Consider the following 18567-nt stretch of genomic DNA (forward strand, 5'->3'; position numbering starts at 1 on the left):
GAACAATGAGAGAGATAATATTGTACCAACTTAACATTAATTAATTAGAAATGGGGGTTAACTTCTTTGAGTATTATTACACAACAAATTGATTGTTAATCGTCTGATAATATGCAACTTGCAAGCAAATGTCGACATTAGCACTAACATTATCTCAACAATTGCTTGTTAACATCGGCTAAGTGTGGAAACAATGATTGGACTTTTCAATAAAAGAAAGAAGAGTGAAGGAGTCGGAGAAGGACTTGGTGCTTGGAATAAGAGCTTTTCTTTCTTTTTAGACCCACAATTAAATTAAGATTAGGTGGGATCAAGGATTTTGGATTCTCTCCAGACCTTAGTATCCGCAGCCAAAGGATCAGAAAATTTGGACATGTCGTTTGTGTGAAAGAAGAATCAGAATCCTTAATTTGTATGAAGAAAACCAACAGAATGAGTTAATAAAAACCGTCAGATTCAATTTAAATTATCCGAATCGTTTGGCCTCTTAACAGTAATCAAATATTTTAACTTTATATTTTGATTACTTTTGCTAATTAAAGCACCACCCTTTCCCTCTACCTTATTCTACACTTTAATCCTCTGCACTGCATGTCACTTCTCTAACCACAATAATGCACACACTGGAATTTGAAAGGACAACCATCTGAATCTCATTTGGCATCCTCCTATCTGTAATCCCCTCAGCCACATACAATCCAAATACTACAAAAACGTCTCTATAACTCATACAAATCTGCAGAAAACACCCAACTCTCTCTCTCTCTCTTTAGAAATGAAAAAGGAAAGGAGAACAAGCTTCAACCTTTGAGCCTCTGAGTTTTCTTAATCTTCATCCATGTCCTTTTAGAGTTTTGGGGTGGTTCTTCTGAGGAAAAAAAGGGTTATCGGGTTATTAGCAAAAGTGATAGTTTACCTTAAAGTTTCAGCCTTTTTAATATTCACCACCTCTTCCCTCATCAGTCTCACAGGCACCATCTATATATGCTTTCTTGAAAGTCCTTTTATCTAATTGGAATCCTTCCAGAAATTACTAGTAACCCTAAAGGCCTCTCTCTCTCTCTCTCTCTCTCTCTCTCTCAGCTAGCTAGAGTGGAGCAGAAAATAAGAGAAAGCTTTGCCCTGTACATGGGGAGGATGAATTCCCTCCTCTCAGTCTCCTTTGTCGTTCGATTTGGCGCCAAAAATCCATGGAGACGTCAAACTCCAAGCTTATTTGCCTAGTTTCACCAAAAAGGTACCATCTTTTGCCTTATCTTCAAGTAGAGGAAATTGGGTTCTCTTAGTTTCGGTGAACTGCTGCAAGCGATATTAGGGGAGAGCGGAAATTGAACTCATAATTTCATGTTGCTTGAGTTTAATGCTCTCAACCAATTATATTGTACGTTTTAATTGACATAAGTGATATTGAAGAGGAGAAAATCGAGCTTGAAACTTCAATAGCACAAAATAAATTCTGTTAACCAACTGAACTACAAGTCGCTGCTCTTAATTTTGGTGAATCGAAGCAACTCTTAAAAGTTCATCAATCAATGGCATCTCTTCATCACCACCGTCCACACCGCCTACTTCTAGAACCAATATCAACGACACCAGCATCACCAGCCAGCGGAAGCAGGACACGTGGCAATCACGCCAATGAATCCAATGGGAGCGGGACACGTGGTGCGTACGCCAATGAAGCCAATTTTGACAGCAACATGGTCATCATCCTGGCAGCCTTGCTGTGCGCTCTGATATTTGCATTGGGACTAAACTCAATAGTCCGGTGTGCGCTGAGATGCAGCAGAAGGTTCTCTCCTGAGACACCAGACGAGACGGCGGCGCGGTTGGCGGTCACCGGGCTTAAAAAAAGCATATTGCGTCGGATTCCCATCGTGATATATGGGACTGGACTAAATATAGCTGCCACGGATTGTCCAATTTGCCTTGGAGAATTTATGGACGGGCAGAAAGTGAGGCTGCTGCCGAAATGCAACCACGGATTTCATGCCAGGTGCATTGACACATGGTTTTTGTCACATTCGTCGTGCCCGACTTGCCGCCATTCGTTGCTTGAGCCGCCGGCTGCGGGCAGTTCGGATTCGGCCGAAAATGTTGGTGACGGTGGTGCTAGACATGCTGGAAATGTATCCTCAGGTGGACAAGGTGATGTGGCAGTCTCTGTTGATGAGGCTGGCTAGCTTGTAGAATGCTATATTTTTGTATTGTATTTGTGGATTAAGGGTAAATTTTAGTTGTATGAGATGCTAGGCAATGTACTTTCATGTATCCTGATATACTTCTTGTAGTATTATAAGCTAATCATATTGTAATATGATTAAGTTAAGGACAATGATCGTCTGTCATCCACTTCTGGTGCCCTCTCCGTGCCCTCCTGTTTTGTGTGGTCACGGTTAAGCCACGTCAACATTTTATTTTGTTTTTTTTATAGATATAATAAGACGAAAATGAATAGTAATATAAAATGTTGACGTGGCTTAACCGTGACCACGCAAACATGAGAGCACAAGTAGGGCACCAAAAGTGGAGGGCAGTCAATCCTTGTCCTTAAGTTAATACGAATAGCAGTGTATGATTGGTTAATCAGATACCGTAATAATTGCATCCTCGTAAGGTTCTCTATTGTACATGGGAATGTCAAATTATAATTAATAATTGATGTGGTAATCTAAAGTCTTATGTCAAATTTTGTGTTTCTTCAATCATATTGTCAAATATTATTTTCTTATTAACGAAGAGCTTTAAATGGTTGAATTTATTAAAAAAATTGTTGAAACAAAATTTTTATTTGCCGAAATTTTAGTAGAATAAGGAATTCACTATTAAACTAACACAAAATAAAGGGTAATGTTAGGAAAACTAAATTTCTAAACTAAACTTGCAAACCAAATGATGTGTCACCAATATGATTGAGCACATTAATCAACGCTTAAGTAGTAAACCAATTATCAACTTCCATGTCCTTTAGTTTCCAAAATTTAGTCTCCCTAACATTATCCCAAAATAAATTTAATGTTGATGTCAAATTTAATTCTTAATTACAGAAGCTTCATATCCAATCAGCAAATAATACTTCTGTTGGAAAGATTTTTGAAACATGCATAGAGGCATTTCCGCCTAAGATTTGACAACACCTTCAGAGATGCTCTAAAGGTGTAAATTCTATTCTTGGGCAAGTCCCATGAAAAGGTTTCAATTTCAAATCACAACAAAAAAATTATTTTTAGAACTGGTCTGGTGTTATTTATTTTATATTTCAATGTGATAAGTCTACTGTTAATCCTCCTCGTGATGTTAAAAGACGTCTCAAGTGTAAATCTCCCTCCCTCATTTGTAGAAAACCAATAGTAAAAGTTATAAGGTACAGAAATGGAAGCTAATGAAAACATATGCATGTTTACTTAGGGAAGAAGATCCTCTCCTGAGCTCAGGATGTGAATCCTCCTGACCAGCTTATCTGAACTGTTTAAGTTTAATCCAACGGTTGCAATTATTATAACTTTTAAAGGACCCTTCTGTTTGGAGTTGTTGAATTAAATTTGAACGACCCAAATGAGCTGATCAAGAGGATCCCCATCCTGAGCTCAGGAGAGGATCCTCTTCCTTTCCTTAGCCGCATTTTCCCTGTTTGATTTGATGGGCAATTGTATATGGAACACAAGGAAAAGGCATCATCATTTCTGTGCTCACAGAATGGAATCACGAACTCTCTTTTTCCCCCCTTTCTTCACCTTTTATTTGCCCACAAGTCAGCAGTTTGATTCCTGCACTACCTCATTTCAAACCCATGTTTTCAAGCAATGGGGAGTTGAGGGCATCTTCTTAAGCATCATTTTATCACTGGACCATCATCCCCTCTTCTTTCGAACCTGATTGATATCAAACGTACCTATCTCCAAAGATTACTACCCATCCCCTCACTAGATATGTCTCATGTTGGGCCTGTTGTGGAGGACGTTAAAGCGTTAATGACTGGGATCACTGAAGCTTTTCCTACTCATATGCGTCGCCAAGCCTTTGTACTACCCTCTTCAGCGGTTCACTTTGTTCATGGTTTGAGGAACCACCAGACCTCATCACTGATCCTCTTCTTGAAGAGTGTATTGGCTTGTTTGGCTGATGTTTCAGCCTTTTGTTGCACTACTTTCATATATTGACTTGGTTCTTTTAAGGAATGAAATTCTCTACCCTTTCAATTGAAAAAAAAAATTTAATTTACTGCCAAGTCAATATTTGGTATTGAAACTCGAGGAACGCTATTATGAAATACTAGTTACTTATCGGTGTTTATATGCGATAAATTATTAAATTTAACAATAGAATGTCCTTAAATAATATAACAAAGTTAAGTAGGTGGATCAAAGTTACTTTTGAAAACAATGTATATTTAGACTCGGGTTTCAATCCTTTGTGGCAATTTCTTTTGAGAATTTTAACGAAAAGCCCACAGTACTGTTCACTTTAACGAAAAACCACATTTTTACACTAAAAAGTCAAACCTTGTACTATTCATTTTACCTTTTATTTTGTCATTATTAAAATTTAAAGTTTTCAAGCATTTTTTTTATTAGTTTTTCTATTTCTTTTAGGTGTGCACTAAAAGTGTCCAATATTATGTTTATGTAGTGATCCACTAGCCATATATGATTAGTACATCGAATAAAGGACATGAAACGTACCGATAAGGTACGTTTAAAGCTCGTCACGTATGACCAATTGGATCCTTGTTCGTATGGTAGTGGACTTAGTGAGTTGTGTTGTCATGGACGATTTGTATTCTTTTATTTAGGAAGAGGGAATTTGTTAGAATGCGTATTTTTAGAAGATTTTTTAGTCAAAATGATTTCGGGTCCGTTCACCATCAATTATTTTGGATTTTATGTAAAAAAAAAAATTCATTAAATAAAATAAATGAAAATAAAATTCTCTATTTTTGTCAAATCATTTTGGCCAATTACTTAATAAATTGAGGTTATTTTTGTCATTTTGATCCTTATTTAACTAATTTTTCACGGAATGACCAAAATAATTAATGATGGACAAACTCAGGAACCACTTTTATCGGTTTCAAACATTAGAGATCAAAGTGATGAATTATGTCAATTTGACACACCATTTTGGCTCAAAAGCCTTTTTAGAAATAAGTTTATAAATTACTTGTTTTAATTTTGAAATTTATATTAGGAACTTATGTTGTATTTTCTGGTCCGACCATATTAGGTATTGGCAGGAGGTGGCTTATCTTTTGCATGTAGTAGCATGACTACGAGGTGTTCCATTAAGTTTAGTTTCTATCTTCCTAGCTTTAGTGCCGCATGAACCAACCAATTAGAGACAACCTAGTTTTGCCGGCTCCTTACTACCATGGGACAATACTTGTGTATTCACTGGGATGTGCTCAATTTACTGACTATCCGGTAATGAATTAAATCTTGTCGTTAGTATTACGCGATGTAGTGATATTTTTCTATACTCGTAGGCCGATTTTTATTCAAGTCTTGAAGATCATATGGATATGGTTGATAATGAATTAAATCTTGTCATTAGTCTTATGATATAGTGATATTTTTCTGCATTCGTAGGTGGAAGACAGGAAAGTATCAAGTTTGCCTTTGAACATCGAGTTTAATACCTAATTATCGTTGACTCTTGGCTTTAGCCAAAATCATCCTTAACAATCATTGTATAAAAAAAAACAGAAGTTAATTCTTGGGCTCACGTGTCGGACTTGGTCCAAGGTCCAACTCGGCCCGTATAAGGCAGGTGGGGCTGAGACTTTGAAACTGAAGTCGGCTCGGCCCAAAATAGTCCAACTCAAGCCCGACCCGAACACGGATTTAGGCCCAGAAGCCCGGCCCATTTCCTAATCAACAATGTTATATTCGTATTAGTGATCATATTATTCGACCTCTATAAGCAAGATGATCAACAATGTGCTACCAATAAGTTTTCTTGATATTAATCATCAGATTTTAAGAGGTTTGAGGACAAATAGAGGATGGATTAGTCATTTTCAATGGTGAGGATCTAGTTCTCCTTCACGAGAGAGATTTACCTATATTAGGTACGTCACTGTGACAGTATTTCAAATTAATAACCCATTTTCATGTATGCTTTTCATGAATTGAGATCACCTCTAGATCTCACACTCCAGAGCCCATGAATCAGGCAATCCAGAGCGTTCAAAAGAGAGAGAGAGATTATGTGTTAGGTGAGCCAATTCGATGACTAATGAGAACTGTAAAACTTAAATTGAACGGTCTAGATTGCTTGGTTCGGAGGCTCCCGAGTATGAGATCCGGAGAGGATCTCAATCCGTTTTCCATAAGCACAAGACATTGAACAGCCAGAACTCTATATATAATCGATTTTATTACATAAAACAGCACAAGAAACAGCAGGTTTTTCCACTTAACAAACTTCAAAAAGAGCCTTGCAATTTCAAATCCCCAGAACAACAGATTCAGTTAGTCAACTCACTTGGTCAACTCAGCCGAGAGAGTGTTGGCCAAGGAGGAGATGGTCGACGGAGACACCCCTCTCGTCCCTCCCAAATACCATTTCTTGATATTCTCCACCACATTTGCATTCTCCACTTTGATCTTTGACTCTTCCTTCCCTTCAGTGCTAAACACAATCTGCATCCACACAAAAGTACCAAGTACAAATTAAACAACAGCTAGAAACGATTTTTAACCACCGCAATTTATATCAAAAGTTTTAACGAAACATTTCCGATACTGTTCACTTTTAACAAAAAATAACATTTTTACCTTTTTCTGGTACCATTCACTTACACCTTTATTTGTTATTTTTCATTAAAACTAAAGTTTTTAAGGATTTTTCGTTAGTTTTCCTATATCGTATATTGTTTTGTCAAGTTTCCGATGTAACATGATTCTGTACCTCAGCAGTGTTAGAAGTTGCAGGAAAATGGAATGTGATGACGGAGTCCTTCTTGAAGTACTTTGATTGGAAGAACTCAACAACTTTCTCCAAGGTTTCCTCCTCCTCTTCCTCATATTTGTCATCAGCTGCCAATCTGTCCCTCACTGCACTCTCAAGCTGCACTCCATATTGTGACCCTTTGATCTCCTTGATCACCACAACCCTAATGAATTTCTCGACAGGAGCTACATGCAACACACAGTTCGATCAAGGGACGAATTGGGTTAACTTAAAACTCGACAGATATTTTAAGCTACTCTAATTTAGAGCGGCACGACACATTACCCTGACCGACTAGCACGACAGGTATTTTAATCTACTCTAATTTAGAGTCGCACGTCACACTACCCTGACCAACTGGCACGACACGCGTTTATCAAATTGGTATTAGCCAAATAAAATATGAAAGCTAAAGATTGAAACTTTACCAGAAACAAGAGCATCAAAGAAGTCATCATCTTCTGCAAGTTCATTTGCCTTTTTGGCCTTCCATTGTTGAAGATGTGACACAATTTCAGCATCCAGGTAAACCCCAATTGCTGTGAACTTAATTTGAAGAAAGTGAATCTCTATGTCGGTAATTCCTGCAAAAATCCCAATTTACCCATCAGTAATTTTTTTGATTTACTTAACTTAATAAACCCAGATATGTAATTAATTAGCATGTATAAGATGAAGGCTTTACCTTGACCCAGCAGAGATAAAGGCTTGGTGGTTGTGATCTTAGAAGGAAAAGGGACCTCATCCACCAATACAACTTCAGTGCCCACTGCAAAACACAAAGATTAAAAATTTAGTCATGAAAAATCCACAAAAAAAATATAAAAAATAAATGAAAAATAAATGGGATAATAAGCATTAGAGGGGGTATGATTAGCAATTTAGCAGAGAGGCAGGGAGCTCTTACTCTTACTGGCTTTGTGATTTGGGGGTATGATTAGCAGGAAGCTGGGGAGATGGAGGGAGGAGGTGGAAATGTTTGTCTGAAAAAACAATGAAATTGCATGTAACTGATGTTTGAAGGCTGTATATATCTTGGGGTGTGAGATTTTCAGCTGACAATTGCCTTCCAGTCTTGGCCAAGTGGTAGGTGGTACTCTTGTGGAGGTTGTTAAAGCTTGTGATCACATCTCACTTTCTCCAACTTAACTTTGCAATTGAGAAAATGATGGTGTTATTCACGTCTCTATTTTTACTTCTTACATATATCTTTTAATTTTCGATCGTCGGATTGAATAAATTGGAAAAAAATAACAAAGATGTGTAGAATGTGAAAAACGGTGTATGGATAGCACTACCCTTGTAAAAATTCCAATGTCAAACCCAAATTTGATTAGAAATTTAGATAATTTGGGGTCTTTTGTATGGTAGTGGAATACGAACACATGTCATGACCAATTCACTCGCATTAAAACACATAAATTGCTTGTGGAGCCTAAAATAATTCAAAAAATTCTAGAGGCTACACATGAATTTTTGCTTAAGAAAGACAAGATTGCCCTCAGTAAGTGGGCGAGCTCCTCAGATACTCCCACGCGCAGCTCACACCCCTGAAGGTCACCAACAGCTGAATACGACTGCACACAACTCACCTGCCATTGGTAAAGAAAAGTCAAAACATTAAAGATAAGGATTAATTACCCAAATTCTATCTTTAATATATTCCCAATTGAAGATTGACTTCATTCAAATAAGTAATCCTTATTTAAATCAATTAGGGATAATTACTCCATTATCTCATTATATTATTTCCTATTTAATATCTTGATAATATTTCTTCATAAACCTTGACCAATATGATGCAACCATGTGTAGGGTAAAACCCTAACACTATGGCCGGCTCTCTCCTCCTATATATACCCCATATTCTACCAAATTTCGGTAAGCTTTTGCTATACCTAAAAGCCCTAAACACTTTACTCTTCTCAGATAAACTAACTTAGGCATCGGAGATCCATTGGCCTAACCCCCACCCCCCCACCCCCCTCACCTCGTGGGCGGGTGAGGCTTAGGTCCTTGATTAAATGTGTTGATTGTTTTGCAAGTGCATTTTCATCAAAACTAGATATGACAGAAATTTGCATCGACATTGCTTATTTATGTTATACGTCAAAGCAAATCTACCAGTTATACCTTATGATTCTGTTTAGTTTTATATGATAAACTTTCCATGATTTGGATTACTTATGCCAATAAATGAGCATGCAATGAGCTAGTAAGGAGCTTGCAATTAGTTAAAAACATTCATCTTTGTACCCTATGTTCCGAGTTCGCATCCCCCTCTACTTTTATACTTATAAAAGAAGACATAAAATGAGTTCAAACTATTCAAAATGTGCTTCATAAGAAATGGATTGTGAGATTTATCCTCCCAATTTCCATACAGCATGCATGGATACATTAACACCAAGAGTGTGTCACTTGGTTTGCAAGGTACCAAGATAGCCACTTTTCATAGTCCATATTCTTTTCCAAAATTTGCTGACAAGTCCTCAATATTTACGACCTTTTCAATTAAGAATTTAGTTGGAGGGCCTCCAGCTACCCACGTGTGCAACAGTTCAAGTTTTGCGTCGACCGTTCCTTCTACGGTCTACCTACCCGTCCTTATGAATCAACATCATATACCGTCCACCTTCCTGTGAACAGAAGGGCAAATAGGATATAAAATATATTTGATTTCGTCTGGAAGTATTTTTAAAATAACCAAAAATCTTTTAGTGAAAATATTTTTGGAACCGATCATTAGTAAAAACGTAAGTGAATTCTGAAGCAGCACTTAAAGTGCTTCATGAAAGAAACACATAATTTCTCTAAAAATGTTTTCTATCTTTTTAAAAATACTTTCAATCGGATGCTTTATTTTTTTCTATTTTATTTTTGGACATGGATTAGAATTTGATTTTTTTTACATGCACCTATGACCTACCAATTGCAACAATATTGTTGTGTGCGATTTTATGGTAGCCCACGCTTCAAGATAAATGTTTCCGCATTCGGCCCATCCTTGGGCTAGTTTGGTATCCCATACCAACCCTTAGATAGGCCTCCACATTGTTACAGAAGCCCAATAGCATTGCCAAATGGCGGGCTGAATCGGCTGGTCCCTAACAATACCAATGAAGCAACTTATTTGGAGTGACAAATTCAGATACAATACCTTATAGAAATTGAAATTATACAATTATAAAATGACTACCTGACTAAGGACTAGTTTGAGGTTACTTAAGTTTTTTTAAAAGCAACTTCTTAAAAAATTTAGACTCTTAATTGTATTTGGTAAATGAAAAATAATTTTTTTTTCTTTTCAAATTCATGCGTCCAAAATAGCTGAAGCAGTTCTACACATGCTTCTAAAAAAAAAGTTTTTTTTAAGAGGCAGATGAACAACACCAATTAATAAAACTTTCACATTGATAATTCTACCCTCATCTTTTTTTTGCTAAAAGCACTTTTACCAAACACTTACCGGCCTTTTTTACAGCTGTTTATTCTCAGAGCAAAACATGAACAGTTTTGAAAAAAACACAGTAACCCCAATCTAGTCCTAACTCTATTAAAACAATATTAATATTGTCTAACATGATTTCAAATGTACATGATCAAACGTTGTTTGCACCAATGATCATCGGTGATGTAAACAAAGTAGTGCCATACGATCATGACATATGACAAATAAGGTGTCATTTTTTTTCTTCTGAAAATCATCATCGATGGCAGACAAGAGAAATGGACAATATTATTGGATCATTTGCCTTGGCAATGGTATCTCTGGCCGAAGCATGAGATTTCCAACTTTATTCCTTGGCAAATTTTCGTACAATCCAAGATTCCCTCATTGGGCCCATCCTTAGATAGGCCTCCACATTATAACAGAAGCCCAATAGCATTGCCAAATGGCGGGCTGATCCCTTAAAATTCCAATGAAGCAACTTATTTGGAGCGAAAATTTCAGATACGATACGGTATAAGAATTGAAATTTATCTAAATATAAAACGAGTATGTGACTAAGGGCTGGTTTGACGTTACTTAAATTTTTTTAAAGCAGGTTCTTAGAAAAGTTGAGGCCTTACTTTTGTTTTGGTAAATGAAAAAAAACTGTTTTTTTTTTCTTTTCAAATTCATGGGTCCAAAATAAGAGAAAACATAAACAGCTCTACACATGCTTCTAAAAAAACGTTTTTTTTAGAAGAGGTAATTGAACAATACCAATTAATAAAACTTTCATATTGGTAATCGTACCCCCATTTTTTTTGCTAAACCCACTTTTAGCATTATAATTTATCAACACTTGCATTTTTTTTTTCACAGCGGTTTATTTTCATAGCATAATAAAAATAGTTTTGTAAAAAATACAACCACAATCTAGTTCTAACTCTATTAAAACAATATTAATATCATTTAACATGATTTCAAATGTACATTATCAAACGTTGTTTGCACCAATGATCATCGGTGATGTAAACAAAGTAGTGCCATACGATCATGACATATATATGACAATTAAGGTGTCAATTTTTTTTTTTTCTGAAAATCATCATCGATGGCAGACAAGTGAAATGGACAATATTATTGGATCATTTGCATTGGTATCTCTGGCATGAGATTTCCAACTTTATTCCTTGCCAAACTTACGTACAATACAAGTAGAAGGCTCTTTAGTTTCTTTCTTTTATGCTTGACGACCTTCTCATATATATATTAACATGCACATCATATGCTTATTAAAAATTCAACCTTAACGGGACTTACTTGGAGCGTAGCGTTAAGCACTCTTAACTGCTTGAACTGCAAAGGTTTACGGAACTCCCTAACCATCTTCTTCAATTCAGTAAACATTAATAATGGAACTCTCTTTACTACAGTTTATCACAGTTTCAGCATTAACCCTAATAGCCATTTTTGCTGGATATTTCAAGTTTAAAACTTCATCTTCTTCCCTGTGCAAGAAGCTTCCACCAGGGTCATTTGGTCTTCCTCTCATTGGTGAGTCCATAAGCTTCATTAAGGCACAAAAGCAGGACAAAACTGGTGAGTGGATCCAAACCCGAATCCGCAAGTATGGACCCGTGTTCAAAACCTCACTCATGGGCTCCAAAACAGTGGTTTTTACTGGCCAAGCCGGAAACCGGTTTGTGTTCAGCGGAAGTGACAATGGTATTGCAGGCAACCAAGTCGCAAGTGCAGCCAAGGTTTTGGGAAAGCACAGCATCTTTGAGCTTTCAGGGTCTAGGCACAAACTTGTCAGGAATGCACTGATGAGCTTCTTAAAACCAGAAAGCCTTCAGAGATTTGTGGGTGAAATCGATTCTCTAGTGCAAAAACAGTTGTTTCAGGTAGCATATGTGTTAGCTAGCTTGATACACTATTTTGTTTAAAATTAACATGAAGGAATATTCGAACTCGAAACCTCTTTCAAATTAGATGCAACCAAATGCTAGTTAACGTGATATGCATTGTTGCTTCTAATTGCAACGTCGTGGACTAACGCAGTTTGCTTAGCTTTCTTTTAAAAGAATTGTTACTGTTAAGGAGAGGGAATAGAGTTCGAAACTATTATACAATATTAGGAAATGAAGAGTTTCTAACCCAGGACGCATGATGAAAATCCAACACCCTATTTATTAGATATTGGACAACATATATATGCAACGCAATTTACTTAATAACTTTTGACTTATCATTATACAGGAGCTAGATGGCAAGGATTTGGTACAAATGGTGGTTTTGATGAAGAAAATAACATTCAAGGTGACCTGCAGTTTGTTTTTTGGACTACCAGAAGGGCCAGAGAAAGATGCATTGCTTGAAGATTTTACCATTGCCACCAAGGGTTTGTGGGCAGTTCCGTTGAACGTTCCGGGGACCATATTTTACAGAGCCATGCAGGCACGTGCCAGGATATCACAGGTCCTCACAAAACTCATGCAAAATCGACAAAAGGAAGAGAAAAACAAGCCCTCGCAAAAGAACGACATCATCTCAGTGTTCCTCCGTTTGAGAGATGAAGATGGTAAGCCTCTCCAAGAGGAGGAGATTCTTGACAATTTCATCACTCTGATAATTGGTAGTCATGACACCACCACAATTCTCCTCAGCCTTTTTATAAGACACCTTTCCACAGACCCCAAGACTCGTAGTGAGGTGCTTCAAGGTAATGAAACTTTGATATCTAATTAATTATTTCAAACATCGTGAAATCTTAACTACTTGAATTATTAAACTACAAATTAGTTGCAGTACAAAATTACATGTTAAACTGAGGATTATGATTGCGTCCTCTCACTTACGATTAACAAATATTTACAGTATGAATATAATAAGGGATGTGATATCCACACACCCTTTTTTACTTCTCTCACACCCTTTTAATTTTCGGCCGTCCGATCGGATGAATTGAAGAAGATCAAAGGACAAAAATTAACAAGGGGTGTGGGAGAAGTAAAAAAGGGTGTGTGGATAACACACCCCTATAATAATTGGTACAGTTCATTCTTTTTATTATTATTTTCTAGATGTCAGATCTGCCAAAAATCATTTAATTTGGAGATTCTTTGATCATCCATATGTGTTAAACTAATCAACAGTTTTGGTAACAAGTAGCATCTGTATGATAAACCATCCATTTGTTTTATGTATATGAATGACTAAAAGATCTCCAAATTAAATAATTTTTTGCATATATGATCTTTAAATGATGTTTCGATTATAATGTTAAAATTTTGTAATGGTAAGTCAGGGGACAAGTAAGTTTTCCCATGGGGAGGGACACTCACACACGCATTATCCTTAAAGGGAATGCTTTTAAAAAAAATAAATAAAAATAAATAAAAATAATAAAAATTAAATATTAAATATTCTTAACTACTTGAACTGTGGAGCTACGAATAAGTTGCTACATAACATTACAAATAATGCAGAATGCTCTTAACTTATTAAACTATTAACATTATAAATCAGTTGCTATAAATCAATTGCGGTATAATAGTACATATATTATGAGGTTGAATACCCTTAACTACTTGAAAAAAAACTGGGTTACGGTATAAATATTTGGCATGATGAGATATGGTTAGTAATTTGATGTGCACGTTATATACCATGACAGAGCAAGAAGAAGTAGTGAAGGCTGTGGAAGCAAGGGATGATGGAAAGCTTAGATGGAGTGAAATCCAAATGATGAAGCACACATGGAGAGTGGCCCAAGAGCTCATGAGATTGACCCCTCCAGCTTTGGGCAACTTCAAATGTGCTTCAAGAGACACATCCTTTGATGGCTTTGATGTCCCCAAGGGATATAAGGTACTATACAAGAGCTAAGAACTTCGTTGATATCATGTGTGATACATTGTCTCGTATTAGTTTTGAACTCAGAACTTCGTCGAACAAAAGTTTATCGCACGTTATGATCACAGGTTTTTTGGGTGGCATCTGCAACACACATGGACGACAAGATATTTGAAGATCCAAACAAGTTTGATCCATCACGATTCGAGAGTTCATCAAAATCATCATATCCACCGTACACGTACATTCCATTTGGAGCAGGTCCACGGATTTGCCCCGGGATAGAATTTGCAAGAATTGAAGTGTTGCTCATCATTCATCACCTAACTAAGAATTATTCTTGGACATCAATAATCAAGGACGAACCCGTAAGACGTGAACCACTGCCCTACCCAGCCATGGGACTTCCAGTTAAGCTTCATAAAAAATAACTATATGGAGTTCCGAGCCAAGAGACGTAACCGTAAGAGTTAAGTGGTTAAGAGAATTCACTCTTAACTTATCACATATCATTTTTATCTTGTCACACACTCTTATCTATTTATAAACATCAGGTTGAATGAGCCAGAAGTAAACTACAAACATAATTAAATTAAAATGTGTTGACGGATAAAAAGAATGTATTTATCATTTCCCTTTTTATATATAAAAGGCACCATGCATGTGTTAATGCCATAATTTAGAGCTTTGATTCATTCAGGTACTGTTTGGTATGTGGGATGAGACGGGACAAAACGGGACGAACCGTTCTGTCCCACGTTTGGTGCGCCTAAAAACTGTGGAACGGGTTGTCCCATGGGACGAAATTTGACTGATTTTTCGTTCCACCTCTTCCCTCTGGACCGACTCGTTCCACATCCGTGGAACATAAATTTATAACATTTTATGACAAAATTTCTCCTTATCTTTTTCAATATTTACATCATCTGTTCCGTCCTATTCGATCATGTCCTGTCCCGTCTAGTCCCGTTTACGTACTAAACGATACCTCAAAGTCTTGGTCAATAGTCCATCATATGGGTCTTATTTGAGGGGATTGACTAAATTCCTTGAAGCACCCACCCACATGCAGCCTTCTTTCAAGAGTCAACTTTCAACTACTACATCAATATTAGAGTACTGTTTTTAATTTTGTCATGCTTTTCTTGTGTTGTAATTATCTGACGTATGGGAACTTTATATGTCATGTCCAAAATCAAGATATTAAAGAGGTAGACACACAACGTGATGCAATAACTAGCACATACGTTGTTACTCTCGTAATCTAAGAACTTTCAACCTACGTTATATATCGTTACAATTAAATTAGAATTCAGCGAGAGACCAAACTAAGAGGTTGAATATTTTTTTAGTATGCTTGTTAAATTGTCACGGTGTTACATCATTCAAAGATAGAAAACGTATATGAAAAAAGAGTTGGATTCCACCTTAAAATCAATTAGTAATATAAGAAGTAGTCAAACCTTTTATAAGGTCATGCAGGTCCCACCTTCCATCAATGCGGGATTCATATCAATAGTATAAACTCATCATTTATATATATATCACAATATATATGGACTTGTTTAGATGTGCTTTCCAAATGACTGAAACTAGTTTTAGCAAAAATATTTACTCTGTCTACGCGGAGATATAAATCCCAACTTCATGGGACACGAAATGATCCCAATTTCATGGGACACGACCGTAAATCAGCCATAGAAATAAATTATGTTGGGGTCGTACAGTTTGAGGCCAATGGAAAAAACAGACGCATTAATTCCAGGTGGATTTACTCTGTCTACGTGGATATATAAATCCCAACCGCTGTGCCAACGTGTCAATTCTCTCTGGATTCATTGGCCGAGCTTTCCACGGAGCGGATGTCCGGACTGTGCCACCGTCCGAACTCCATGCACTTTCAACGCGCCACGTCCTCCCAGTCGCCAGATGGGACCCGTCCAACCACCCTTTTCATTACAAAAAGGTCCAACACCCTTGATCTGACAAGAAGTCATCACAACCAACGGCCCGGATCAAAAGACTGCGTTCCACGCCAAGAATTCAAACCCCGCGTCCACGTGCACCGCGCGGGGACGGAGCATCCGAGCACGCGCCCGCTCGTGCCGAACGAAATAACGATTCGGAAATTCCGAATCGTCGCCCTTTTAACCGACTCTTTTGAGTCCAATCCGGACTCGGAAACGTGGAGATTATTTTCCAAGCACCAGTTTTGGATTTGGATTCCAACTCCGCCGCGTATATAAGAGAAACAGCTCCAGCTTCCACCACAGCAACAACCTGACTCGGATTCAAAGACGTCGGCGGCAAGAAAACGTTTTCGGAAAACACTGGTTTTTGATCGGACGACGCAGTTTCTTCTGTGATTGGGAATGGCATCGGTTGGAATCCAATTCGGAGGTAATAACAGCGCCGTTCTTGATCATCGCCGTCAGAGCAGTCTTTGCGTTTGCAGTCCTTATTCCAATCGGAGCGTGTCGATGATCCGTGGATCCGGGGGGAAAAGAGGAAATTCGGTAGTGGCGATGGCGCGGGCGGGATTGGAGGCGGTGGGGCGGGAGCGGAGGCGCGGAGGTGGAAACGGGAGCGAGGCTGCGGCGGCGGCGTATGATAAGTTGGATGAGTGGATGAGGGGGTCGGTGGTGGAGATCGTCCAGAATCTCCGGGAGGCGCCGCTGTTGGTCAATGTGTACGGGAGGAGTAGTACGGACGGTAGGCCGAGGCTGGAGACGGAGAAGCGGGTGGAGGAGGAGAATTGGGACGGGCTCAGACGTAAATGGGAGGCGGGAGCGGCGCCGTTTCCCGACGGCGTTATCTTCGTCGAAGAACTGAACGACAACGATAACGGTGGCGGTGAGTGTAACGGTAAAGATGACGGAGGGGATGCGATCACGAAAGCGTGGGGGTTAGTGGTGCAGGGGAAGGGGAATGAGAGTGGGCCCGCCTGTTACTTGTTGAAGACGAGTAAAGTCAATAACGGGTCGGGCTTCGGGCTCGGTATGGGCTTGGGCTGCACCCATTTCTGTTTGGTTCCGGTCAGCAGTTTCAGGGAGAAGGCCCAATCGCAGCTGAAGAATTGTTGGTTGTTGCAGGCCTAGGCCCAATAATGCTAATTCACATCCCCTTCCAACTCATTTGTAAATTTATACCAAATTGATTGATCTCCTCCTACAAGAAAGCAAGAAAAAAGGGAGAATAATTTATTTAAGTTGAATCATTTAGTTCATGATTTATAATTGTACAACCCATCAAGAAGAAGGAAGCAATTTATTAGAATCTCGTTTTATTTGTTTGTTTGTTTTAAAGTTTAATTATATTTGAATTTACGGGGTCTATTCAATTAAGATTTAGGTTTTTCGTAAACTTTTTCTGAAGTATTTTTTCCTATGTCGCACTTTGATCTTCTTTTTTTTTAAGTTTTGTTCTACACCTAAGATGTTAAATTAAACTATTCAAATTTGACAGCAACTACATTTGTTGCCAATCCACGTGATGCAATGTAAAAATTGGCATATCAGTTGGAAAATATTAATACTGTTATTGCTGATGTGGACATTTTGACATATGCGTTGGAGAAACTCTAAGCATTCTTTGTGCTACAAGATTGGAATTATCTTACATTTTTGCAAGTAGTTTAAGGTCGACTAGACATGACCAATAGGATCCTCTCTAGATCATTTTGTTGAGAATGTCAGGTATTGTTTGTATTTAATTTTAAATATAATGTCAAGTACTGTTTGTATTTAATTTTAAATAAAAATATTTAAAATAATTTTTGACAGTACGATATACGATGAACATATATGATTCATATATTTTCAGGATCCTCACAAAGAGAATCAGGATTTTAGACATGATTGTTTGTGACTTTACTTGCTTCAATTGGTGATGGGTTGTACAAATATTTGATAACCATGAAATGCTTTTGAGATATTGTGGATCATATTGCTAGACCTTTCCCTTATCCGAACATTAATTTATTATTATTTTTACCAAAAAAAATATGATATTATCTTTTCTGCGTGTGTTTATACAGATCTCTTGATTTTTCCATAATCAACAATGTAATTTTTGCCATTATTTGTTGAACTTGGGTGGTCAATTTGATTTTTTCGCAATCAATCAATTTTAGTATTTTGTACTTTATCAATTTGGATTTTGTATTTATTGGTAATTCGGATAGAGAAGTTTTATCATCAAATGATGAATTATTGATCATTTTGTCTTTTATAAGGAATGATGAATTATTCTAAACTACTATAATTTGTTGGGCGAATATTCAAATTTGAGTTCAATTTGACAAACAAAGTGTTCTTACCAATTGACCT

General features: G+C 37.4%; 4 protein-coding genes across 5 annotated transcripts; 3 read left to right on the forward strand and 1 right to left on the reverse strand.

Moving 5' to 3' along the window:
* The first annotated feature begins 1532 nt into the window (after nucleotides 1-1532).
* On the forward strand, nucleotides 1533-2183 carry LOC103432920 (RING-H2 finger protein ATL74). The gene has a single exon (XM_008371147.4). The coding sequence runs from the start codon at nucleotides 1533-1535 to the stop codon at nucleotides 2181-2183; it is 651 nt and encodes a 216-aa protein (XP_008369369.1).
* A 4158-nt stretch (nucleotides 2184-6341) lies between these two features.
* On the reverse strand, nucleotides 6342-8282 carry LOC103432919 (chalcone isomerase-like protein 2). Of its 2 annotated transcripts, none has more exons than XM_008371146.3 (5): nucleotides 7865-8282; nucleotides 7637-7720; nucleotides 7380-7535; nucleotides 6910-7136; nucleotides 6342-6641 (listed from the first exon to the last, which is right to left on the reverse strand). In XM_008371146.3, coding segments are annotated over exons 1-5 (630 nt in total). In that variant the 5' UTR covers nucleotides 7866-8282; the 3' UTR covers nucleotides 6342-6479. The 2 variants fall into 2 exon arrangements, with proteins under 2 accessions (XP_008369368.1, XP_008369367.1); XM_008371145.3 differs by having other exon boundaries at nucleotides 7859-8127.
* A 3514-nt stretch (nucleotides 8283-11796) lies between these two features.
* LOC103432971 (taxadiene 5-alpha hydroxylase-like) lies at nucleotides 11797-15050 on the forward strand. Its single transcript, XM_070825800.1, has 4 exons — nucleotides 11797-12288; nucleotides 12644-13106; nucleotides 14061-14254; nucleotides 14940-15050. Exons 1-4 carry the CDS (start codon nucleotides 11797-11799, stop codon nucleotides 15048-15050), a joined length of 1260 nt encoding a protein of 419 aa, XP_070681901.1.
* A 706-nt stretch (nucleotides 15051-15756) lies between these two features.
* LOC103432918 (uncharacterized) lies at nucleotides 15757-17525 on the forward strand. Its single transcript, XM_008371144.4, has one exon. The coding sequence runs from the start codon at nucleotides 16612-16614 to the stop codon at nucleotides 17335-17337; it is 726 nt and encodes a 241-aa protein (XP_008369366.1). The 5' UTR covers nucleotides 15757-16611; the 3' UTR covers nucleotides 17338-17525.
* The last annotated feature ends 1042 nt before the right edge of the window (nucleotides 17526-18567 follow it).

The sequence above is a fragment of the Malus domestica genome, chromosome 07 (assembly GCF_042453785.1).
Source record: "Malus domestica chromosome 07, GDT2T_hap1".
In the NCBI taxonomy this organism is placed as follows: domain Eukaryota; kingdom Viridiplantae; phylum Streptophyta; class Magnoliopsida; order Rosales; family Rosaceae; genus Malus; species Malus domestica.

Excerpts from the sequence above, each read along its gene's own strand:
- LOC103432920 (XM_008371147.4), top strand. The coding sequence starts at position 1,533 with ATGGCATCTCTTCATCACCACCGTCCACACCGCCTACTTCTAGAACCA.
- LOC103432919 (XM_008371146.3), bottom strand. Across the intron at positions 7,536-7,636 it reads TTTATCTCTGCTGGGTCAAG|GAATTACCGACATAGAGATT; the intron begins GTAAAGCCTTCA and ends GGATTTTTGCAG. Across the intron at positions 6,642-6,909 it reads CAACTTCTAACACTGCTGAG|ATTGTGTTTAGCACTGAAGG; the intron begins GTACAGAATCAT and ends GTGTGGATGCAG.
- LOC103432971 (XM_070825800.1), top strand. The coding sequence starts at position 11,797 with ATGGAACTCTCTTTACTACAGTTTATCACAGTTTCAGCATTAACCCTA. Across the intron at positions 13,107-14,060 it reads TCGTAGTGAGGTGCTTCAAG|AGCAAGAAGAAGTAGTGAAG; the intron begins GTAATGAAACTT and ends ATACCATGACAG. Across the intron at positions 14,255-14,939 it reads ATGTCCCCAAGGGATATAAG|GTACTGTTTGGTATGTGGGA; the intron begins GTACTATACAAG and ends TGATTCATTCAG.
- LOC103432918 (XM_008371144.4), top strand. The coding sequence starts at position 16,612 with ATGGCATCGGTTGGAATCCAATTCGGAGGTAATAACAGCGCCGTTCTT.